This window comes from Salmo salar, chromosome 10 (assembly GCF_965601325.2).
Source record: "Salmo salar chromosome 10, fSalSal1, whole genome shotgun sequence".
Taxonomy (NCBI): Eukaryota; Metazoa; Chordata; class Actinopteri; order Salmoniformes; family Salmonidae; genus Salmo; species Salmo salar.
The window spans coordinates 81,422,501-81,444,654 of record NC_138300.1 but is presented as its reverse complement, the minus strand read 5'-3'; the positions used below and the strand labels follow the sequence as shown (position 1 = coordinate 81,444,654).

The 22,154-nt window shown below is 42.5% G+C and overlaps 1 protein-coding gene across 6 annotated transcripts in view; it reads left to right on the top strand.

Moving 5' to 3' along the window:
* The first annotated feature begins 1,061 nt into the window (after nt 1-1,061).
* The window catches only part of LOC106560998 (CCR4-NOT transcription complex subunit 2), a 22,001-nt gene continuing 908 nt past the window's right edge, over nt 1,062-22,154 (top strand). The window contains exons 1-15 of one of the 6 annotated variants that reach the window (XM_014124519.3): nt 1,062-1,309; nt 2,772-2,951; nt 10,302-10,374; nt 10,663-10,807; nt 11,119-11,304; nt 11,453-11,532; nt 11,766-11,891; nt 12,300-12,424; nt 15,145-15,262; nt 15,426-15,582; nt 15,719-15,780; nt 20,717-20,766; nt 20,904-21,004; nt 21,299-21,449; nt 22,137-22,154. The exon at nt 22,137-22,154 is cut by the window's right edge and continues 908 nt beyond it. In XM_014124519.3, the coding sequence (XP_013979994.3) occupies nt 2,784-2,951; nt 10,302-10,374; nt 10,663-10,807; nt 11,119-11,304; nt 11,453-11,532; nt 11,766-11,891; nt 12,300-12,424; nt 15,145-15,262; nt 15,426-15,582; nt 15,719-15,780; nt 20,717-20,766; nt 20,904-21,004; nt 21,299-21,449; nt 22,137-22,154 (1,560 nt within the window). In that variant the 5' untranslated portion in view covers nt 1,062-1,309; nt 2,772-2,783. Of the gene's footprint in view, nt 1,310-1,375; nt 1,523-2,771; nt 2,952-10,301; nt 10,375-10,662; nt 10,808-11,118; nt 11,305-11,452; nt 11,533-11,765; nt 11,892-12,266; nt 12,425-15,144; nt 15,263-15,425; nt 15,583-15,718; nt 15,781-20,716; nt 20,767-20,903; nt 21,005-21,298; nt 21,450-22,136 lie in introns of those variants that run through there. The other 5 variants (XM_014124517.3, XM_082957192.1, XM_014124520.3 and 2 more) reach the window with 5 other exon arrangements.

The window sequence follows — 22,154 nt, the reverse complement described above, 5'->3', positions numbered from 1 at the left end:
CAGCACATTACTCTTCATCTGGTGTCTTCTGACAGGCAGAAATGCAGTACTGACTGATGAAGGAGAAAATGTGGGCAATATGGTGGTCCCTCCATAGAATGTAATACTGTAGATATATTGGAGAGGACAACATTTGTTATCTGATATGCTCTTAACCGATAGGCCTATAGCACAGATGAGTTGATACAATGTGTCATGCATACCACATAGATAGAACAATGGAATGATGATGAACAATAAGATTACTTGCAGATGCTTTAAAAGAGGGGTTGGCAACAACAGAAAGGGTTTTTTTTGGCCCAAAAAAGTTTACAAAAAAAATAAGTAAATTGAATTTCCTTTTGGGTTAAAAAGAAGATCACCAGGTATTCAGTAAAGAATAATAAAAAAAAATAGAACATTTGTTTCCAAGTATTCCCACAAAAAAACAGACATGATCGTTTCTCAATGTAAGCAAGGCATGAAATGATTGTTATTTTCCAATATCATAATTGCAGTGTACAAATTATCATTGGGCTCCCGAGTGGCGCAGCAATCTAAGGCACTGCATCTCAGTGCAAGAGGTGTCACTACAGTTCCTGGTTTGAATCCAGACTGCATCACATCCGGCTGTGATTGGGAGTCCCATAGGATGGTGCACAATTGGCCCAGCGTCGTCTGGGTTTGGCCACAGTAGACCGTCATTGTAAATAAGCATTTGTTCTTAACTTACTTGCTTAGTTACATTAAAAATATATATAAAAAAAATCATAATTATTTTCTGGCATCCAGGCTCAGACAAAAATCTGCCTTGAGGCTGAATGTTGTTGTCTACCCCGCTTTAAAATGTTATAAATACAAATAATTGGCAACACTTTTTAAACCCTTTAATGGCATAGGTGACGGTAATTCGTAGCTAGTGAGTGACACATCAATATGATATGGTGATACAACGTCATATCTAGGTTACTGCTACTGCGATATCATGCCTAGGGTTCATTGCCAAACCTCTGTTTTGAAAATGACCGAAGTGGGAGTGGCTTGTTTTGTTTATCAACTGAGTTTGTTGATGCACTGATCATTGTCTACTACAGATTGGTGAGGTGAGTTCCCCCAACAATATATGTAACTACAAAAACAATATCGCTGACTATTCAAATACATTCTAAGTATTAGCCACGTTGTACCCACATTAGTAGAACGTTCATCATTTGTGTGCGGAAATGATTAGGTTGCAGAGAGGTCAGAGGGTAAAGGCTATTCACCCAGGACTCTCGATTGTAGAATACACAGCCATCTTGGATCTACGAGCAGAAGGGAAATTAATGCGGTGAGTTTTTTTTTTTTTTTTTTTTTTTTACAATTTCCACCCTCCCCCCACCCAAATATAAACCCGTTTGGTCCGAATCAAATCGTTGCATCACAACACATTCATATTTGTAGTCCTTGCCGTTCGGTATGTTTTGGACCGGTTCGTGGATTTCAATTCGAACGGTCTTCTGTTTTTGCCTGTGTGGCCGCTAGCGTGAATTGAGACCGAGAGGTAGCTACTGGGATTGGGAAGTGGATAGGAGGCAAAGTAGGCCCAACCTGCACATCACTACCTATGGGCAAACAGACTGCCTGACAAGGGTTGTCACCGCTAGTTGTTGAAGCAAACTTATAATCAGACTCATGCTGTATTGGTAGCTAGTTAGCTCAGTTTAGCTAGTTAGGACATAAACAATCAGCTGGCGTTACTAACGTTAGCTAGTTAATAGCTATAGCGTTAGCTAGCTCGCTTGTCTGAGTCCTGTGACCCACATGCATGACTCAAATTCCATTGCATTACACCGGCACACCAAGCCACCTTGCCGGACCCCTTCGTTTCTCGAGAACTATATCTATCTCTCCTGCAACTGGTCCACATTCTTTGCGTCCCTCTGTTCTGCTCGCTTAACTTGATAGGTTTAGATAGCTATTTAGATATTTCTGTCTTGATTAGCTACCTAACTTTGTTAGCCACAACATGCTAAAGCCAAGGATGAACAACCGATGTATCCAGTCACGCGAGAGTGGGTGGCTGTTTAGCTAGTTAGCCAACTAAGTTACACTAAATATAATGTGGCAAGTTCATGTTGATACTCTTCCCCCTGAGGCTCCACTACTACACTGGCAGCAAGCATCTTGCTAGCACAACAAGCATCTTCCTAGTTTTGACACCAGTGTGAGAGATGACCCCATTCAATGCGGAAATAATGACCGTGTGTAGGGTCATTTAAATATGAATAGCTATGTCTCCATGTTCACAAGGTGAGAAAGTGTCCGAGGGTTTTTAGATTGAAGGAACATTTGGTGTGGAGAATAACTGGAATCGGTTGTGAACTTAAGAGGCACCTGAGCAGAAGCTTGTTGAATTGTGCTGAAGGCAATGATGCAGGGATGCACACAGTTGTTGTATGTTGACCAATGCAATGAAACAGTGAAAAATCAACACTTTTTAAAAGTGATTGTGATTTTTTTGCTGTAAGGCACACTGTATGCGCACATTGCGCAATGTGTGTGGGCGTGTAGTTGTCTGGTGGTGAGATGTGAGGTTGTAGTAGTTGAAACTGAAAGTCTAGTCGACCATCGTCATCGGACTAACAGTAGGCTACTGCATAACTGTTGTTTCACTCCTGTCCTGTCCATGATAGTTTTAAAAAATCTGATATGAACAATGTTTTGTCAATAAATGGATGCAGGCATGCTGGTTGACAAAGCCTTTTTGGAGTTGAAATAGTCAAATCTGTTCTTTCATCTCACTTCTGCAGGTGACAAACGGAATGTTCAGTGCTACGAGAAAGAAGTTTGTAGAGGGGGTCGAAAGCGACTACCCTGATGAGGGCATGTACTACAGCCAGCAGTTGCCGTTCTCACATAGGTCGGACAAAGACTTAAGCGCTCTGTCTGCTCGATCACACGTCCCTAGTACAGCTCCCTTTGAACTTGAAGTAAGTACATAACATTTTCACACGTTTCTTCTATAATTTCAATCTGTTTATGCATATTTGTCATATTTAGTGAGATTTAGGCTACTCCATTATCCTACACTACCCGCTGTGTTTATTTGGACTGCGAAGCTAAAACTTTTAATTTGGCTCTATACTCCAGCGTTTTGGAATTGAGATCAAATGTTTCATATGTGGCGACAGGACAGATGTCACCTTTGATTTGACAGTATTTCCATACATGTCTGTTTTGCTGTTTATTAGGGCTAGGAATTGCTAGGGACCTGAAGATATGTATTATCACGATACTTAGGTGCCGGTACGATATGTGTTACGATTCTAGATGTATTGCGATTCAATACTGTGATTTGTTTTTTTTTAAATGTTCCAAGCATATTGCTCACCATGCTGTATGTCTGCTGCAGAGGGACAAAAGAGCCATGACAAAAACGAGTTTTGATCAGTCATGGAAAGAAAAGGGCTGAAAACAAATAATCTCCCTATTTAAAAAGAAGATGGGGAACAAGCTATGAAGGAAAGATCCTGAAGTTTTGGTGCAGGTACAGCCAACTAGCGCAAAAAATTATATTGCGATATTGTCACTATGATACGAAACGCTATGTCGTCAAAAATAACATCCTGATATGTAACTGCATCGCAGTTAAAGCAGACATTGAATATCCCTTTGAGCATAGTGAAGTTATTCATTACACTTCAGGTCGTGTATCAAAACACCCAGTCACCACAAAGATACAGGCGTCATTCCTAACTCAGTTGCGGGAGAGGAAGGAAACTGCTCAGAGATTTCACCATGAGGCCAATAGTGATTTTAAAACAGTTACAGAGTTTAATGGCTGTGATAGAGAACTGAGGATGGATCAACAACATTGTAGTTACTCCACAATACTAACCTAATGGACAGAGTGAAAAGAAGGAAGCCTGTACAGAATTAAAAAATATTCCAAAACATGCATCCTGTTTGCAATAAGGCACTAAAGTAATACTGCAAAAATGTGGCAAAGCAAATAGGGTTGGTCGTCAAATATTGGTCGTCTGTTTGTTGACATTTTTAAACGTGTATTTTTCAATATATAGACACACCCTATGTGTTTGAATAAAATCAACTATATGCCTTGAGCTTGTCTGACGCTTTAAGTGCACTGTTTGATTAAATAATTGACACAGATGACTCGAGGGAATCCGATGGCCACACTGTGAAAAAAAAAAAAAAAAAAAAGAATATATAAAAATTATAGTGAGTGACTGGCAAACGTTGTCTCTCTCTCCTCAGTGATTCAGTGAAAAGGCACCACAGCACAGCTATGTTTATCGCACTGTTTGTGCTGAAGCTGCAACATCATTTTAGCCATTTCGTTTCTTACTTGTTTCTCTGACTGAAAAGTTCTGTTAACTGAAATCCACTAATTTGTTGAGGAAAAACATCACCTATTCCCTCAACCCTTGCCGTCTTTACGTGAAACTGGAGTGGTAGGTAGCCTAGTGGTTAGAGCGTTGGGCCCGTAACCGAAAGTTTGCTGGATCGAATTCCTGAGCTGACATGGTAAAAATCTGTCGTTCATCCGCTGAACAAGGCAGTTAACCCACTGTTCCCCGGTAGGCCATCATTGTAAATAAGAATTTGTTCTTAACTGACTTGCCTAGTTAAATAAAGGTAAAATATTTTTTTGTAATTTTTTTTATTACATTGCATGCATGTGACCAATAAATTGGTTATAACAAACTCCGAACACTGTAATGTGAGAGCAAAGTGGATGCGGAGGACGTGAAAAGAAACTCGAAACGGGCAAATGTTTATTTTTTATTTCACTTTTATTTAAGTAGGAAAGTCAGTTACGAACAAATTCTTATTTACAATGACGGCCATCCAAAAGGCCTCCTGCGGGAGATTAAAATAAAATATAAATAAAAATATTGGACAAAACACACATCACGACAAGAGACAACACAACACTACATAAAGAGAGACCTAACACAACAACAACATGGCAGCAACACGCCAACACAGTATGGTAGCAACACAACATGACAGCAACATGGTAGTAGCACAACATGGTAGCAGCACTTAACAGAGTACAAACATTATTGGGCACAGACAACAGCAAAAAGGGCTGGTTGCTCAGGAGGGAAAGGGGAAGTCACATCTGTGGAAGACATTTTACTTACACTGAACAAAAATATAAACTTCACCTGCAACAATTTCTAATATTTTACTGAGTTACAGTTCATATCAGGAAATCAGTCAATTTAAATAAATTCATTAGGCCCTAATCTATGGATTTGACATGAATGAGAATACAGATATGTATCTGTTGGTCACAGATACCTTAAAAAAAAAGGGGGCCGTGGATCAGAAAACGACTTAGTGTCTGGTGTGACCACCAATTGCCTCATGCAGCGCGACATCTCCTTCGCATAGAGTTGATCAGGCTGTTAATTGTGGCCTGTGGATTGTTCCACTCTTCAATGGCTATGCGAAGTTCTTGGATATTGGCGGTAACTGGTACACGCGGTCGTACACGTCGATCTAGAGCATCCCAAACATGCTCAATGGGTGACGTGTGGTGAGTATGCAGGCCATGGAAGAGCACACTTCTCTAGTATGCCAGTGGCCATCGAAGGTGAGCATTTGCCAGCTCAGGTCAAGATCCTGGTGAGGATGACGAGCACTTGAGCTTCCCGAGACGGTTTCTGACAATTTGTGCAGAAATACATCTGTTGTTCAAACCCCCAGTTTCATCGGGTGGCTGGTCTCAGACAATATCGCAGGTGAAGAAGAAGGATGTGGAGGTCCTGGCTGGCGTGGTTACACGTGGTCTGTGTTTGTGAAGCCTGTTGAACGTACTGCCAAATTCTCTAACATGACGTTGGAGGTGGCTTATTGTAGAGAGATTAACATTAAATTCTCTGTCAACAGCTCTGGTGGACATTCCTGCAGTCAGCATGTCAATTGCACGCTCCCTCAAAACTTAAGACATCTGTGACATTGTGTTGTGTGACACAGCTGAACATTTTAGGGTGGCCAATTATTGTCCCCAGCACAAGGTGTACCTGGGTAATGATCATGCTGTTTAATCATCTTCTTGATATGCCACACCTGTCAGGTGGATGGATTATCTTGGAAAGGAGAAATGCTCACTAACAAAGATGTAAACACATTTTAGAGAAATAAACTTTTTGTGTGTATGGAACATTTCTGGGATCTTTTATTTCAGCTCATGAAACATGGGACCAACACTTTACATGTTGCATTTATATTTTTGTTCAGAAAAAAAGGAGGGTGTAGGAGCAATCATTTTGTGAGTATTGAGTGGCGAACAGGTGCTGTTAGATTACAATATTATTTTTACTGATGATGAATAACTTGTATGCTGTTTGATGACATGAACAAATTAATGATTGATTGATACATTAGCATATATATTGAAGTATAGGCCTAACTAAGTTACAAGACCCCATAATTACAAAGCGAAAACAAGTGTTTAGACATTTTTGCAAGTGTATTCAAAATAAAAACCAGAAATACCTTATTTACATAAGTATTCAGACCATTTGCTATGAGACTCGAAATTGAGCTCCAGTGCATCTTGTTTCCATTGATCATCCTTGAGATGTTTCTACAACTTGATTGGAGTCCATCTGTGGTAAATTCAATTGGTTGGACAGGATTTGGAAAGGCACACACTTGTCTTTATAAGGTCCCGCAGTTGACAGTGTATGTCAGAGCATAAACCAAGCCACGAGGTCGAAGGAATTGTAGAGCTCTGAGACAGGATTGTGGTGAGGCACAGATCTGGGGAAGGGTGCCAAAAGATTTCTGCAGCATTGAAGTTCCCCAAGAACACAGTGGCCTCCATCATTCTCAAATGGAAGAATTTTGGAACCACCAAGACTCTTCCTGGAGCTGGCCGGCCAGCCAAACTGAGCAATCGGGGGAGAATGGCCTTGGTCAGGGAGGTGACCAAGAACCCGATGGTCACTATGACAGAGCTCTAGAGTTCCTCTGTGGAGGTGGGAGAACCTTCCAGAAGGACAACCATCTCTACAGCACTCCACCAATCAGGCCTTTATGATAGTGTGGCCAGACAGTAGCCACTCCTCAGTAAAAGGCACATGACAGCCCGCTTGGAGTTTGCCAAGAGAGGGCTCTCAGACCATGAGAAACAAGATTCTCTGGTCTAATGATTATTATTTTATTTAACCTTTATTTAACTAAGCAAGTCAGTTAACACATTTTATTTACAATGACTTGCAAAGTGTCGCTTCCAGGGCTGTGGCGGTCATGTGATTGTCAAGCAAATAACTGTCAGTCTCATGGTAATTGACCGTTAATTAAAATAAAGGGGATCCACAAATGCAAGCTGCTGATGCATGCCTTTGAAACATCTACATTTTAAAAGTCTAAAGTGTAATACATCCACTTAATTGCCTGTACACCACAATAACACCAGATTATTTTAGGCAGGTCTTTCCTACGAAACATTATAATAAAAAATAATGGCACTTCTTCATATATATGATTTTATTGTAAGAATATAATTGAACTTCACTGAGTACAATTCTAAGGATATTTTTCCGAGCTAGTGCGCACATGGAAAGGTTATTCTGTGTTCAGCTTTAAAAGTGATAATTTTAAATGGATTATATGCTTGATTTTGAGTTATTTGGCAACTTTAGATGGGCTGCATGATCCCACTATATTGATGATGTAAAAAAAAAAAAACTTTGCGGGGGAACAAGGCATACACCATTTCTTGTCGCAGTGTAATTGCCTATATGTGTGAAATTAGTTTATGATTTAAAATGGCCAATTATCAGCTGGGCAGGCTAAACACCATCACCATTATATAATGATTAAGCTGTTATGATTTAGCATACACACAATTTTGTTTATGGTTTTAATTTTTTACTGAAGGCAACAAAAACCAGCATGGTGACATCAGCATTGTGACAGTAGGTTACTTAGGCTTTCATATAGGAATGTTTGTATTTTCTCTTTTTTTCGTTTGAATGGGAACACACGTGAGGAATAAATAAGACGCTTCTAAGTATGTAAATAAAAATAAGCACAATGGAAGATAATAAAAGTATTGGGCTCAAAGTTTAAGCTGCCTGTTGGCGATAACGGCTATTGTTTCAGTTCACTATCATAGGCTATAGAACTCGCCAAAGTTAGGCTATAAGGTTCTGATTTAAGAAACACCAGCATGTTTACTATGTCGGGCTTCAGTGAAGACCGGAGACAGATAACTATGTTCCCTGCTTATGTTCCCTGCTGTGCTGAACACCCTCTGACGCAGTGCTGGTAGCACAAATGCACATCTACTTTTTAGCAAGCAGAGTCAATAAAGGAAAACGACAGTGGTTATCCCGCCACCATGACGGGGTCAGCAGTGTCCGGTTCCTTCTCTTCTATTTACATACACTTAGGTTGGAGTCATTAAAACTTGCTTTTCAACCACTGTGTTGCTGCCTTGCTATGTTGTCTTAGGTCTCTCTTAATGTAGTGTTGTGTTGTCTCACTTGTTGTGATGTGTGTTTTGTCCTATATTTATATTGTACTTGTTTTTAATCCCAGGCCCCCGTCCCTGCAAAAGGCCTTTTGCCTTTTGGTAGGCCGTCATAGTAAATAAGAATTTGTTCTTAACTGGCTTGCCTAGTTAAATAAAGGTTAAGTAAATAAAAGTATTGTCTGTAGGTTGATGAGGGAAAAAACGATTTAATCAATTTTAGAATAAGGCTGTAATGTAACAAAATGTGGAATAAGTCAAGGGGTCTGAATACTTTCCAGATGGACTGTATATATGGATGATTTATAAAGCCAGGCACATTTAACAGTTAGGCTATTGATTATAGACCTAATTAAATTGGGGTTTCCTCTCTCCTCAATTTTATCAGACAATTAAGGCAAGGGCTGTTTCCTCTTCTACTTACCCCGCTGCTCCCTCTGCTGCATTGTACTCAACACCAATATGCTGGTTAACTTTTCTATTATTCATAGCACATAGGGAAAGTTAGCAATTCTACTGCGCACCGAAGATTCTTTCGTGACCGCTATCCAATGCGGGAGAAAGCGCATATGTTATAAAATAATATTATATTTATTAGTGTTGCACCATTATTTTTGCATAATATAACCATGTACAATTTAAGTATCACATGTTTTCAAGTGATTGACTGTGCCATCCCCATGGCCTCCGCAATGGATTAGTCCACTGAAACAGGTGTGAATCAGACAGGTGTCTTGTGCACCATGAGGAAGAAAATATATTTTTGCGACTGCTTGACTAAAGAAATCTTGGTCGACAAACAGCCTATCGACCAGTCAGTCCTAAAAGCGATTCACTTACTTTTTGTCCTGAATACAAAGTGTTATATTTGGGGCAAATACAACACATTACTCAATACCACGCTCCATATTTTCAAGCATAGTTGTAGCTGCATCATGTTATGGGTATGCTTGTAATCGTTGAGGTTTGAGGAATTTTCAGGATAAAAAAGAAACGGAATGGAGTTAAGTACAGGCAAAATCCTAGAGGAAAATCTGGTTCAGTCTGCTTTCCACCAGACACTGACACTTTGGAGTTGAAACCTAAAACACAAGACTAAATCTACACTGGAGTTGCTTACCAAGAAGACAGTTAATGTTCCTCAGTGGCGACTTAAATCTACTTGAAAATCTATGGCAAGACCTGAACATGGTTGTCTAGCAATGATCAACAACCATTTTGACAGAATTTGTAACACAAATTGTGGAAAAAGTCAGGCAGTGTGAATACTTTCTGAAGGCACTAATCTGAAACATAACCAAAACAAACTGCAAATGCAGATAAACAAGTTCATTGCGTGATAGGAATATGGGACCAAATACTAGACTTTTGACTACTTTAGTACACACACAAGTGAATTTGTCAAAATACTTATGACACCTTAAAATGGGGAGACATTACTTTCTAAATGGTAAGACACATATGCATGAAAATAACCTGAAATAAAAGGTGACATTCTGCTGTCGCCTCATATGAAATGTTTGATCTCAAAATGCTGGAATATAGAGCCAAATGAAATGTATTAGCTTCACCGCCCAAATAAATACATAGGCATATACACTCCCCTAACTTTATAACTTTGCCTTAGCATTGATGGTGTTACTATTATCCTTGAAATTGAACACCCAAATTCCTGTGTAATTCCAATGTGATTTGTAAACCGTGATATATGAACTGCCCGAATGTGCAGTTATGTGTTATTGATAAAGGCATTGTCATCTCTGGCTGTTCTTGTTTCCAGTACTCCCTCCTCTCATTATGTGGTTTATCTCTTCTCTTCTTCCAGATGCTCTCGTCTCCCTCACCGTCGTCATCAGGTCAACTGTCCCAGCTTGGTGCCAGTTTATACGGCCCACAGAGTAAGCTGACTGCATCTGTTTTCAGGGTCTTTCCTACTAAGTCCATAATACATTTATGTCTGTAACAATTTGGTAGTCAAGTCATACCTGGAGCAATTTGATCATTACAAATAATTACCCAATATACCTGATTTAAATATACCCAATTCTAAACAGACTTCAACACTATTCCCTTAGGCACTTCTTGTTGATCTCAAAAGATTACTTTAAGAGATATCCAATCTATTGGTCACTTTGGAAGTTGGTAAGAGAGACCCATGTTTACTGTTTCTATTTCTCGCGTTGCAGGTGCACTAGGCTTCTCGATAAGGGGCATGGGAAACAACACTCAGTTAAACCGCAGCTTAACGCAAGGCACCCAGCTACCGAGCCATATCACCCCCACCACGGGGGTGCCCACCATGTCCCTCCATACCCCGCCCTCGCCAAGCAGGTGTGTTTAAGAGATGAGACGTGAGACAGAGATGCTGGAGAGGGAGATATAGCTTTGGCAATGTAAACATATGTTTCCCATGCCAATAAAGCCCATTGAATTGAGATATTCTGGAGACAGACATATAACACATAAGCCAGTGTGTTTGAATGCCATGGAATCATTATTCTGCTGCTAATTAGTTAGCCAGTCAGTTCAGTTCAGTGGTTGCAGAGCAGGACAGGACATTTATTAGTAAAGTCATCATCTGGCTTCATATCAACCCATTCTGTCCTCCCATCTATCTCCAACCCATGATGTGTCCTCCGCAGGGGGATCCTGCCGATGAACTCGAGGAACATGCTGAACCACTCCCAGGTGGGCCAGGGCATCGGGATGGTCAGCAGCAGGACCAACAGCATGGGCAGCTCAGGGCTGGGCAGCCCCAACCGCAGCTCCCCCAGCATCATCTGTATGCCCAAACAGCAGCCTGCACGGCAGCCCTTCACCATCAACAGGTACACGGTCTGGCTGGCCATACAATTGAAAGATCTGCTGTTCTCAACTCTGTATAAAAGTATAAATCAATCGTTTTTTTGTGATGATTGGAAATAGATATTAAGGTGCTCCAGTTGGAGGCTAAAGTTGTCCTCTGTATTTCTGTAGCATGTCAGGATTCGGGATGAACCGAAACCAGGCGTTTGGGATGAACAACTCGTTATCAAGCAACATCTTCAATGGCACAGGTTAGTAGTGTGTCACTTCATAATAACCAACTATCTGATGCTCAGTCTGGCCATTGATTGAGACATCACACTCAGCCCGGTGTTTACCTGTATGTTTTTGTTGCCAAGTTTTTATAACGTTCACTTTCGTATCCATTCACACAATCTGTAAGACACACAGTCAGCATGAATAGTAACACACATTTACCTACCCATATGGCTTTCTTACAAGTCTTTAACCCTCCCTCTCACAGACGGTAGTGAAAACGTGACGGGGCTAGACCTGTCCGACTTCCCTGCGTTAGCAGACAGGAGTCGGAGGGAAGGAAGTGGAAACCCAACGCCGCTACTCAACCCACTAGCTGGAAGGGCCCCCTATGGTAAGAAGTCTTTATAGCGCACTAGTAAAGATTTATAATTGTGGACTAATCTAGGCGGGCTACCTATAGTAAGGGCTCAACGTAGTGCACTAGAAAGACGGGCTCCTTGTTAATGCACTAGGCTTGGATGCTAAAGGCACTTGGCAGTGCATGTGTAAAAAGCATCAGATTCATCACGTTACTGTGGGCCAGTCAGTACGGCTAGACACATTCTCATTGTAAATACTCAGTTCACTTGTCTCTCTTCAAATATAAACAGTGGCGAGTCATGTGATGAGGAAAGGGAAAAGGCCTTCTCCAATGGTGTGTGTATATATATATATATATATATAACCCAAGGCTAAACTTCTTTCTCATTGTGGTGATTTATTTAAGAAGCCTCTTCTCTTCATCTCATGACCTCATCAGTTGGCATGGTGACAAAGCCATCGAATGAGCCGACACAGGATTTCTCCATCCACAACGAGGACTTCCCTGCACTGCCTGGTCCCAACTACAAGGACCCCACGTTGAGCAATGACGACAGCAAGACAGTGAGTCACGCAGACAGACAGGCTTACTTTAGCCTGGTTGTCAGTCTGTTATCCTTGGTCGTTGTCATGCCAAACATGGATAAAGCAGAAACGGACAGGCAACCAGGCAAGGCCTCCTTATATTGAGCAGCAACAGCTACTGCATATTCAAGTGTTTCACCTTATATATATATATATATATATATATATATATATATATATATATATATATATATATATATAATGGCGCCGGAGGTTATGGCCGCCGTTTTTCGGGCTCCTAACCAACTGTGTTATTTGGTTTGTTTTTCCGCATTGTTTGTAACTTATTTTGTACATAAAGTTGCTACTACCGTCTCTTATGACCGAAAAGAGCTTCTGGACACCAGAACAGCAATTACTCACCTCGAACTGGACAAAGATTTTTTTCTTTAATGAGTCTGACGCAAAGGATATACTGCTCCCCCTGGAGAATAGGCCCAAACCCCATCATTTGCATGAAGAAAAGGCAGAGATACAGAGGGAGAAGGTCGGGGTGCCTTGTTAGGAAAACAAACTCGATGATCTACCGTCGAGACTATCCTATCAACGGGACATTAAAAACAGTAATATCTTATGTTTCACTGAGTCGTGGCTGAATGACGACACGGATAATATAGAGCTGGCTGGGTTTTCCGTGCATTGGCAGGACAGAGCAGCTACGTCTGGTAAGACGAGGGGTGGGGTATGTGTCTATTTGTCAATAACAACTGGTGCGCGATGTCTAATATTAAAGAAGTCTCAAGGTATTGCTCGCCTGAGGTAGAGTACCTCATGATAAGCTGTAGACCACACTATCTACCAAGAGAGTTCTCATCTATATTATTCGTGGCCGTCTATTTACCTCCACAAACCGATACCGGCACTAAGGCCGCACTCAACGAGCTGTAAATGCTCATCCAGAAGCAGCGCTCCTACTGGCCGGGGACTTTAATTCAGGCATACTTTAAATCCGTTTTACCTAATTTCTACCAGTATGTTACATGTGTAACAAGAGAAAAAAAAACTCTAGACCACCTTTACTCCACACACAGAGACGCATACAAAGTTCTCCCTCACCCTCCATTTGGCAAATCTGACCATAATTCTAAAACTAAAGCAGGAAGTACCAGTGACTCGCTCAATACGGAAGTGGTCAGACGCGGATGCTACTCTACAGAATTGTTTTGCTAGCACAGACTGGAATATGTTCCGTGATTCATCTAATGGCATTGAGGAGTATACCACCTCAATCACCAGCTTCATCAGTAAGTGCATTGACGACGTCGTCCCCACAGTGGCCGTACGTACATATCCCAACTAGAAGCCATGGATTACAGGCAACATCCGCACCGAGTTAAAGGCTACTGCTGCCTCTTTCAAGGAGTGGGAGACTAATCTGGACCCTTATAAGAAATCCCGCTATGCCCTCAGACGAACCATCAAACAAGCCAAGCTTCAATAGAGGATTAAGATTGAATCCTACTACACCGGCTCTGATGCTCGTCGGATGTGGCAGGGATGGAAAACTATTACAGGCAACATCCACACCGAACTAAAGGCTAGAGCTGCCGCTGTCAAGGAGCGGGAAGTGTTTTCACTGACATTTTCAACCTCTCCCTGACCGAGTCTGTAATACCCACATGAGACAGCCTATAGGGAGGAGGTCCGAGACCTGGCAGTGTGGTGCCAGGACAACCTCCTCTCCCTCAATGTGAGCAAGACAAAGGAGTTGTTCATGGACTACAGGAAAAGGATTGCCGAACAGGCCCCCATTAACATCAACAGAGCTGTGGTGGAGTGAGTCAAGAGTTTCAAGTTCCTTGGTGTCCACATTACCAACAAACTATCATGGTCCAAACACACCAAGACAGTCGTGAAGAAGGCACGACAACACCTTTCCCCCTCAGGAGACTGAAAAGATTTGGCATGGGTCCCCAGATCCTCAAAAAGTTCTACAGCTGCACCATCGAGAGCATCCTGACCGGTTGCATCACCGCCTGGTATGGCAACTGCTCGGCATCCGACCTTAAGGCACTACAGAGGGTAGTGCGTACGGCCCAATACATCACTGTGGCCAAGCTTCCTGCCATCCAGAACCTGTATACTAGGCGGTGTCAGAGGAAGGCCCATAAAATTGTCAAAGACTCAGTCATAGACTGTTTTCTCTGCTACCTCACGGCAAGTGGTACTGGAGCGCCAAGTCTAGGTCCAAAAGGCTCCATAACAGCTTCTACCACCAAGCTATAAGACTGCTGAACAATTAACCAAATGGCCACCTGGACTATTTACCTTGACCCCCTCCCCCCTTTGTTTTTACACTGCTGCTACTCACTGTTTATTATCTATGCATAGTCACTTTGCCCCAACCTACATGTACAAACTACCTCGACTAACCTGTACCCTCGCACATTGACTCGGTACCCCCTGTATATAGCCTCGCTATTGTTATGTAATTTTATTGTTACTTTTTGTTTACTTTAGGTTATTTAGTAAATCTTTTCTTAATTCTTTAACTGCATTTTTGGTTAAGGGCTTGTAAGTAAGCATTTCAGGGTAAGGTCTACACCTGTTGTATTCGGCACATGTGACAAATAAAATTTGATTTGATTTAGTTATAAGAGCGGACATCTTGTATAAAAAGCAATGTTCCATGATGTCATGTGGGTTATAGATGTAATAAAAATAAGATTATTAATTCATTTGTTTTTTGCTTTGTTCAGAACCTAAACTCTACAGGCAAGAGCACGTCCAGTGCAGATGGGCCCATGTTCCCCGGAGACAAGACGACCTCAGCACAGAACAACAACCAGAAGAAAGGGATCCAGGTGTTACCTGACGGTGAGCCTTCTCAACCAATCACACCTCTCGGTCTCGACCGGGGTGGGTTTTGAGATGGTTTCTGTATGACTGTTGGCCAGTGGCGTTGTCCAAATTTGCACTAGCTGGAGGGAAAGCTCAACTTGTTGATTATTATTTTGTGTTGATTTTCCTACATCTGTAGGGCGGGTGATGAACATTCCCAGGGGAATGGTGACGGACCAGTTTGGAATGATTGGCTTGCTGACATTTATTCGAGCGGCGGAGACGGACCCAGGCATGGTGCACCTGGCGCTGGGGAGTGACCTCACAACACTGGGACTCAACCTCAACTCTCCAGAGTAAGATGGCTGCCCTGTCTCAATATTACGTTGAAGGGATACATAAATCAAAAATCTAAGTTTTGTCAGATGTTCTTTATCATCAAAAGTGGTTAAGTCCATGTTGAGAGTAACATGTCCCTTCCTCTCCTGACAGAAACCTGTACCCCAAGTTTGCTTCCCCCTGGGCATCAGCACCGTGTCGACCTCAAGACATTGGTAAGACATTATCCTGACCACACGCACACTGACACACACCAAGACGCACACCAAGACACATACACCTGTGCAGATACAAAGATGGCGCCGAAGAACATGGCTGACGTTTTACATTCTCCCAACCAATTGTGCTATTTTGTAATTTTTTTGTGTGTTTTGTGTAACTTATTTTTTAACTTATTGTGTACATAATGTTACTGCTAACTTCTGGACATCAGAAAAGTGATTACTCAACGCGGACTGTAGGAAACTTTTTTTCCTTTAACGAGTCCGACGAGAAGGATATCCTGCTTTCAGTGGAACAGGCCCAGATCTACGCCTTTTGCGCAAAGAAAAGACGCTGGAAAATAGGCCGCAGATCGGGCACCCTTCTGAGAATCCGGAGGCAAGCAATTAACTCCCATTGCCTTCCATTGTTCTTGCTAACGTGCAATCATTGGAAAATAAAACTGATGACCTACGATTTAAGATTATTCTACCAACGGGACATTAAAAACTGTAATATCTTATGTTTCACCGAGACGTGGCTGAACGAAGATACGGACAATATAGAGCTAGCAGGATTTTCCATGCACCGGCAGAACAGAGACGCTACCTCTGGTAAGACGAGGGGTGGGGGTGAGTGTCTTTTTGTCAATAACAGCTGGTGCGTGATGTCTAATATTAAAGAAGTCTCGAGGTATTGCTCACCTGAGGTAGAGTGCCTCATGATAAGCTGTAGACCACACTATCTACCAAGAGAGTTCTCATCTGTATTATTCATAGCCGTCTATTTACCACCACAAAGCGAAGCTGGCACGAAGACCGCTCTCAACCAACTCTATAAGGCCATAAGCAAAGAAGAAAATGCTCACCCAGAAGTGGCGCTCCTAGTGGCCAGGGACTTTAATGCAGGCAAACTTAAATCAGTTTTACCAAATTTTTACCAGCATGTCACATGTACAACCAGGGGGAAAAAACCCTAGACCACCTTTACTCCACACACAGAGATGAATACAAAGCTCTCCCCCGCCCTCCATTTGGCAAATCTGACCATAATTCTATCCTCCTGATTCCTGCTTACAAGCTAATACTAAAGTAGGAAGTACCAGTGACTCGCTCTATACGGAAGTGGTCAGATGACGCGGAAGCTACAGGATTGTTTTGCTAGCACAGACTGGAATATGTTCCGTGATTCATCTAATGGCATTGAGGAGTATACCACCTCAGTCACCAGCTTCATCAATAAGTGCATTGACGACGTCGTCCCCACAGTGACCGTACGTACATATCCCAACTAGAAGCCATGGATTACAGGCAACATCTTCACCGAGCTAAAGGCTAGAGCTGCCACTTTCAAGCAGTGGGAGACTAATCTGGACCCTTATAAGAAATCCCGCTATGCCCTCAGACGAACCATCAAACAAGCCAAGCGTCAATAGAGGATTAAGATTGAATCCTACTACACCGGCTCTGATGCTCGTCGGATGTGGCAGGGCTGGAAAACTATTACGGACAACAAAGGGAAACCCAGACGCGAGCTGCCCAGTGACGCGAGCCTACCAGATGAGCTAAATGCCTTTTATGCTCGCTTCGAGGCAAGCTAAACTGAAGCATGCACGAGAGCACTGTTCTGGATGACTGTGTGATAATGTTCTTGGTAGCCGATGTGAACAAAACCTTTAAACAGGTCAACATTCACAAAGCCTCAGGGCCAGACGGATTACCAGGACGTCTACTCAAAGCATGCGTGGACCAACTGTCAAGTGTTTTCACTGACATTTTCAACCTCTCCCTGACCGAGTCTGTAATACCTACATGTTTCAAGCAGACCACCATAGTCCCTGTGCCCAGGGGCGAAAATCTGATATCAACTTTGGAGGGGACAATTACATGAAATTTTCTCAAGAGCAATTCCTGAGGGGGACACCAAAAGTAGTGCTGTAACACATAGCCTACATTGTAATATGGTAAATGTATATTGAGGAACCAAAGAAATAAGGTGTTTGCCATACTCCTACCGGTACCCAAAACTACACAACAGCAATACCATTGCCTTTAACAAATCTTAGTTCAGTCACCAGTTTAAGTTGAGAGTGGGGGTATCCATGGCATTTTCCAATTATGTTCCTATTTTACAAGTCCAAAAAATTGAGAACCTTTCATAATGTTGCCAAACAAAGACTCAACAAACTTACCTGAGACTCCCTGTCTCTGCCAGTCTGTCCCTGCATATCTGTCCCCAACTCTGCTGTCTGTGTGCCATCTGTTGCCTGCTCTGCCTAATGACATCATTGTGAAACATTTCCATTAGAATTTCATTTCTTTCTTATGAACATTTTATCAACTAGTCTTTGAGATATTAGGCTACTAGGGTTCTTACTTTGCGTTTTGGTGTACTGAAAAATACTCTGATGTCCGTCTTTTATTTTTCTGCCATTTTTCTACCTGGCTGGCTGGCTACACACACAGTGTGTAGGTTATTTACAGTAGGAGATGGGCTTCTATCATCTTATCTTTTATCATTCTATTTGGGCTTCGATCTAAAAGGTAGCTAGCAAATGTGAAACGGATTAAAATGACAAGAGTTGACAGCTGTATGAGTTCACCATTTACACAACATATGCTGCAACCTTTTGTAATTTTAATAGTTTGTTTCATATTGGCTGGCTTCCAACAATAGCTGAATTTGCAAAGCAAGCGAGCACCAATTCCGTTTCAGTGGTGTTTGCTATAATCTTTGCTACCCGGGTTAAATAAAATAAATAAATAAATAAATAAAAGTTCCCTTGCGACAATTTAGCTTTTGCAACGAGACCATTAAATATATTTAAGACAATTGTAGAAGAGAGTGTAGTTCAGTTTGGACTTCAGTTTATCGCTAACCTTATCACAGGGACTTTGAAGCACTAACTTACATCATCTGCATGCTGATCTTGGAATAAATTGACGATAGCAAAGATTCCATCTTTGACGACGCCACATAAATGGAATAGGTACTAGCTAGCTTAATTGTTAATATTTGCGCGCTAGCTCTGCATATTCAGCTAGTGTGTGTGCGTGATTGACTGGATTAACCTCACGTCAGTTACGTTCATTGAGTGCCTTTCAGACAGTAGACACGACCCCTCTTACCTTGCCAGTGGATCAAACCATTGTGAGGCAAAGGGTGGGGGGGTCGCAATCTTTTGAAACTTAAAAAGGCACTATTAAGTGTCTATAATCAGCACAATTGCTTTCATTGCGTATTATTAATATTATTTAAATTACATAGTTATGTTTCAGTGATATATTGGGGGGGACAAATCATATTTTTCCCAGGATGGGGGGGTCGTGTCCCCCCCCCAGGATTTCCGCCCCTGTCTGAGCCCAAGGAAGCAAAGGTAACCTGCCTAAATGATTACTGCCCTGTGGCACTCACGTCGGTAGCCATGAAGTGCTTTGAAAGGCTGGTCATGGCTCACATCAACAGCATCCTCCTGGACACCCTAGACCCACTCCAATTCGCATACTGCCCCAACAGATCCACAGATGATGTGATGTCAATTGCACTCCACACTGCCCTTTCCCACCTGGATAAAAGGAAAACCTATGTGAGAATGCTGTTCATTGACTACAGCTCAGCGTTCAACACCATAGTGCCCACTAAGCTCATCACTAAGTTAAGGACTCTGGGACTAAACACCTCCCTCTGGACTTCCTGAAGGGCCACCCCCAGATGGTAAGAGTAGGCAACAACATCTGCCATGCTGATCCTTAACACTGGGGCCCCTCAGGGGTGTGTACTTAGTCCCCTCCTGTATTCCCTGTTCACCCACTACTGTGTGGCCAAACATGACTCCAACACCATCATGAAGTTTGCTGATGACACAACAGTGGTAGGCCTGATCACCGACAACGATGAGACAGTCTATAGGGACTGGTGAGAGAACTGGCAGTGTGGTACCAGGACAACAACCTCTCCCTCAGTGTGAGCAAGACTAAGGAGCTGATCGTGGACTACAGGAAAAGACGGGCCGAACAGGCCCCCATTAACATTGACGGGGCTGTAGTGGAGCGGGTCGAGAGTTTCAAGTTCCTTGGTGTCCACATCAGCAACCAACTATCATGGTCCAAACATACTAAGACAGTTGTGAAGAGGACACGACAAAACCTTTTCCCCCTCATTTGGCATGGGCCCCCAGATCCTCAAATGGTTCTACAGTTGCACCATCGAGGGCATCCTGACCGGTTGCATCACCACCTGGTATGGCAACTGCTCGGACACCTGACTGTAAGGCGCTACAGAGGGTAATGCGAACGGCCCAGTACATCACTGGGGCCAAGCTTCCTGCCATCCAGGACCTAGGCGGTGTCAGAGGAAAGCCCATAAATTTGTCAGAGACTCCAGTCACCCAAGTTATAGACTTTTATTTTCTGCTACTGCACGGCAAGCGGTACCAGGACCAAAAGTCCAGGACCAAAAGGCTCCATAACAGCTTCTACCCCCAAGCCATTAGACTGCTGAACAACTCATAAAATCATAAAATCGCCACCGGACAATTTCCATTTACCCCCCCCCCTCTTTTGTACACTGCTGGTTGTTTGTTACCTATGCATAGTCATTTTGCCCCCACCTACATGTTCAGATTACCTCAACTAGGCTGTACCCCCGCACACTGACTCTGTACCGGTGCCCCCTGTATATAGCCTCGTTATTCTTATTGTGTTACTTTTTATTTTAGTCTACTTGGTAAATTTCTTCTTCTTGAACTGCACTGTTGTTTAAGGGCTTGTAAGTAAGCATTTCACAGTAAAGTCTACACTTGTTGTATTCGGCGCATGTGAAAAATAAAGTTTGATTTGACCAGGATAGTCCACTCATTTGCCACATTTTCCACTGTATTCCACCAATACGCGCACACACCCGCACCCCGCACTGAACCTTTTGGTGACCCTGGTGCCGCCTCTCTTTCAGACTTCCACGTCCCATCTGAGTACTTAACCAACATTCACATACGGGACAAGGTAGGTGATGAATCAGTAATCTAACCAGTTTGTGTAACACCCCCTTTCATGTGGCATTGATCTTATGCTCTTGAAGAAAGCACAATGTCATCATTGGATAAACGAATGATGGTGTTGATAAAGACGTCTCTCCTCAGCTGGCAGCTATTAAACTGGCTCGTTACGGTGAAGACCTGTTGTTCTATCTGTACTACATGAACGGAGGAGACCTGCTACAGCTCCTGGCAGCAGTAGAGCTGTAAGTAGCACATCCAAACTACTACTGAAGGCATTTAACTTACTTTGTAGTATAGTGCCTTGCTCATCTTTTATTTAGAAATGATCAGACTCTCCTCAAAAGTGATTTTTAGAGATTTTTTACCTCACCTTAACTCCCAGCATCAGTTTTTTGTTTTCTTCCAGTAGTTGTCCAAAGTACCACCGTTCTTTCCATAGGTTGTTTATCAATAAGCGATTTGTGCGTATTTTCTTTGACTTGACTGTGCAGTAATGGGATTTCTCTCTCTCCTGCCTGTGCCTGGTGTTGGTGCAGCTTTAACCGGGACTGGCGGTACCACAAGGAGGAGCGGGTGTGGATCACGAGGGCGCCGGGTATGGAGCCCACACTAAAGACCAACACCTACGAGAGGGGAACCTACTACTTCTTTGATTGTCTTAACTGGAGGAAGGTAGCCAAGGTAAAGGTATTGGCTTTAGTATCCACTACCCTCAATCAATACACTAAACATCAAAGGGATAGTCCGGGATTTTGGCAATCTACTTCCCAAAAGTCAGATTAACTCTAGTATACAATTTTTATGTCTCAGCGTCCAGTATGAAGGAAGTTAGATGTAGTTTTGTGAGCCAATGCGAACTACAGTTAGTGCAATGCTAACCAGAGTTAGCATGCTAGCTGTTTTCATAGACGTCCAGTCATTGTGCTAACGCTAGTTAGAAATTGCGCTAACGCCAGTTAGCATTTTTCTTCAAACCGCACGCAGAGACATAAAAATGGTATCCTCGAGTTCATCTGACTCTGGGGAAGTAGATGAAGGGCTTCGTTGCCAAAATCTCGAACTATCCCTTTAAGAGAAAGCATTATCTGTGTGTGCCTTTTTAGATTTAGATGTATGCCATGAGTTGTGAATCTCCTTTGATGGAGTTATGTGCTTTACTTACTAGTTTTGTTTTGGAACTTTTAAGAGTTTTTAACGTTGGTTCTGACCCTCAAGAAAGGCTTGTAAAAAGGCTCAAGGTAGGCCTTCAGTATCTCTCGGTTGCTGGTGATTTCACACTGGGTATTTAGTTCTTGATTATCAGTAGTCTCACTCGGGCCATATAAACTCAGCAGGAGTCTTCCATTACCGATTGTGTGTTCTCAATCCCTTCAGGAGTTCCACCTGGAGTAC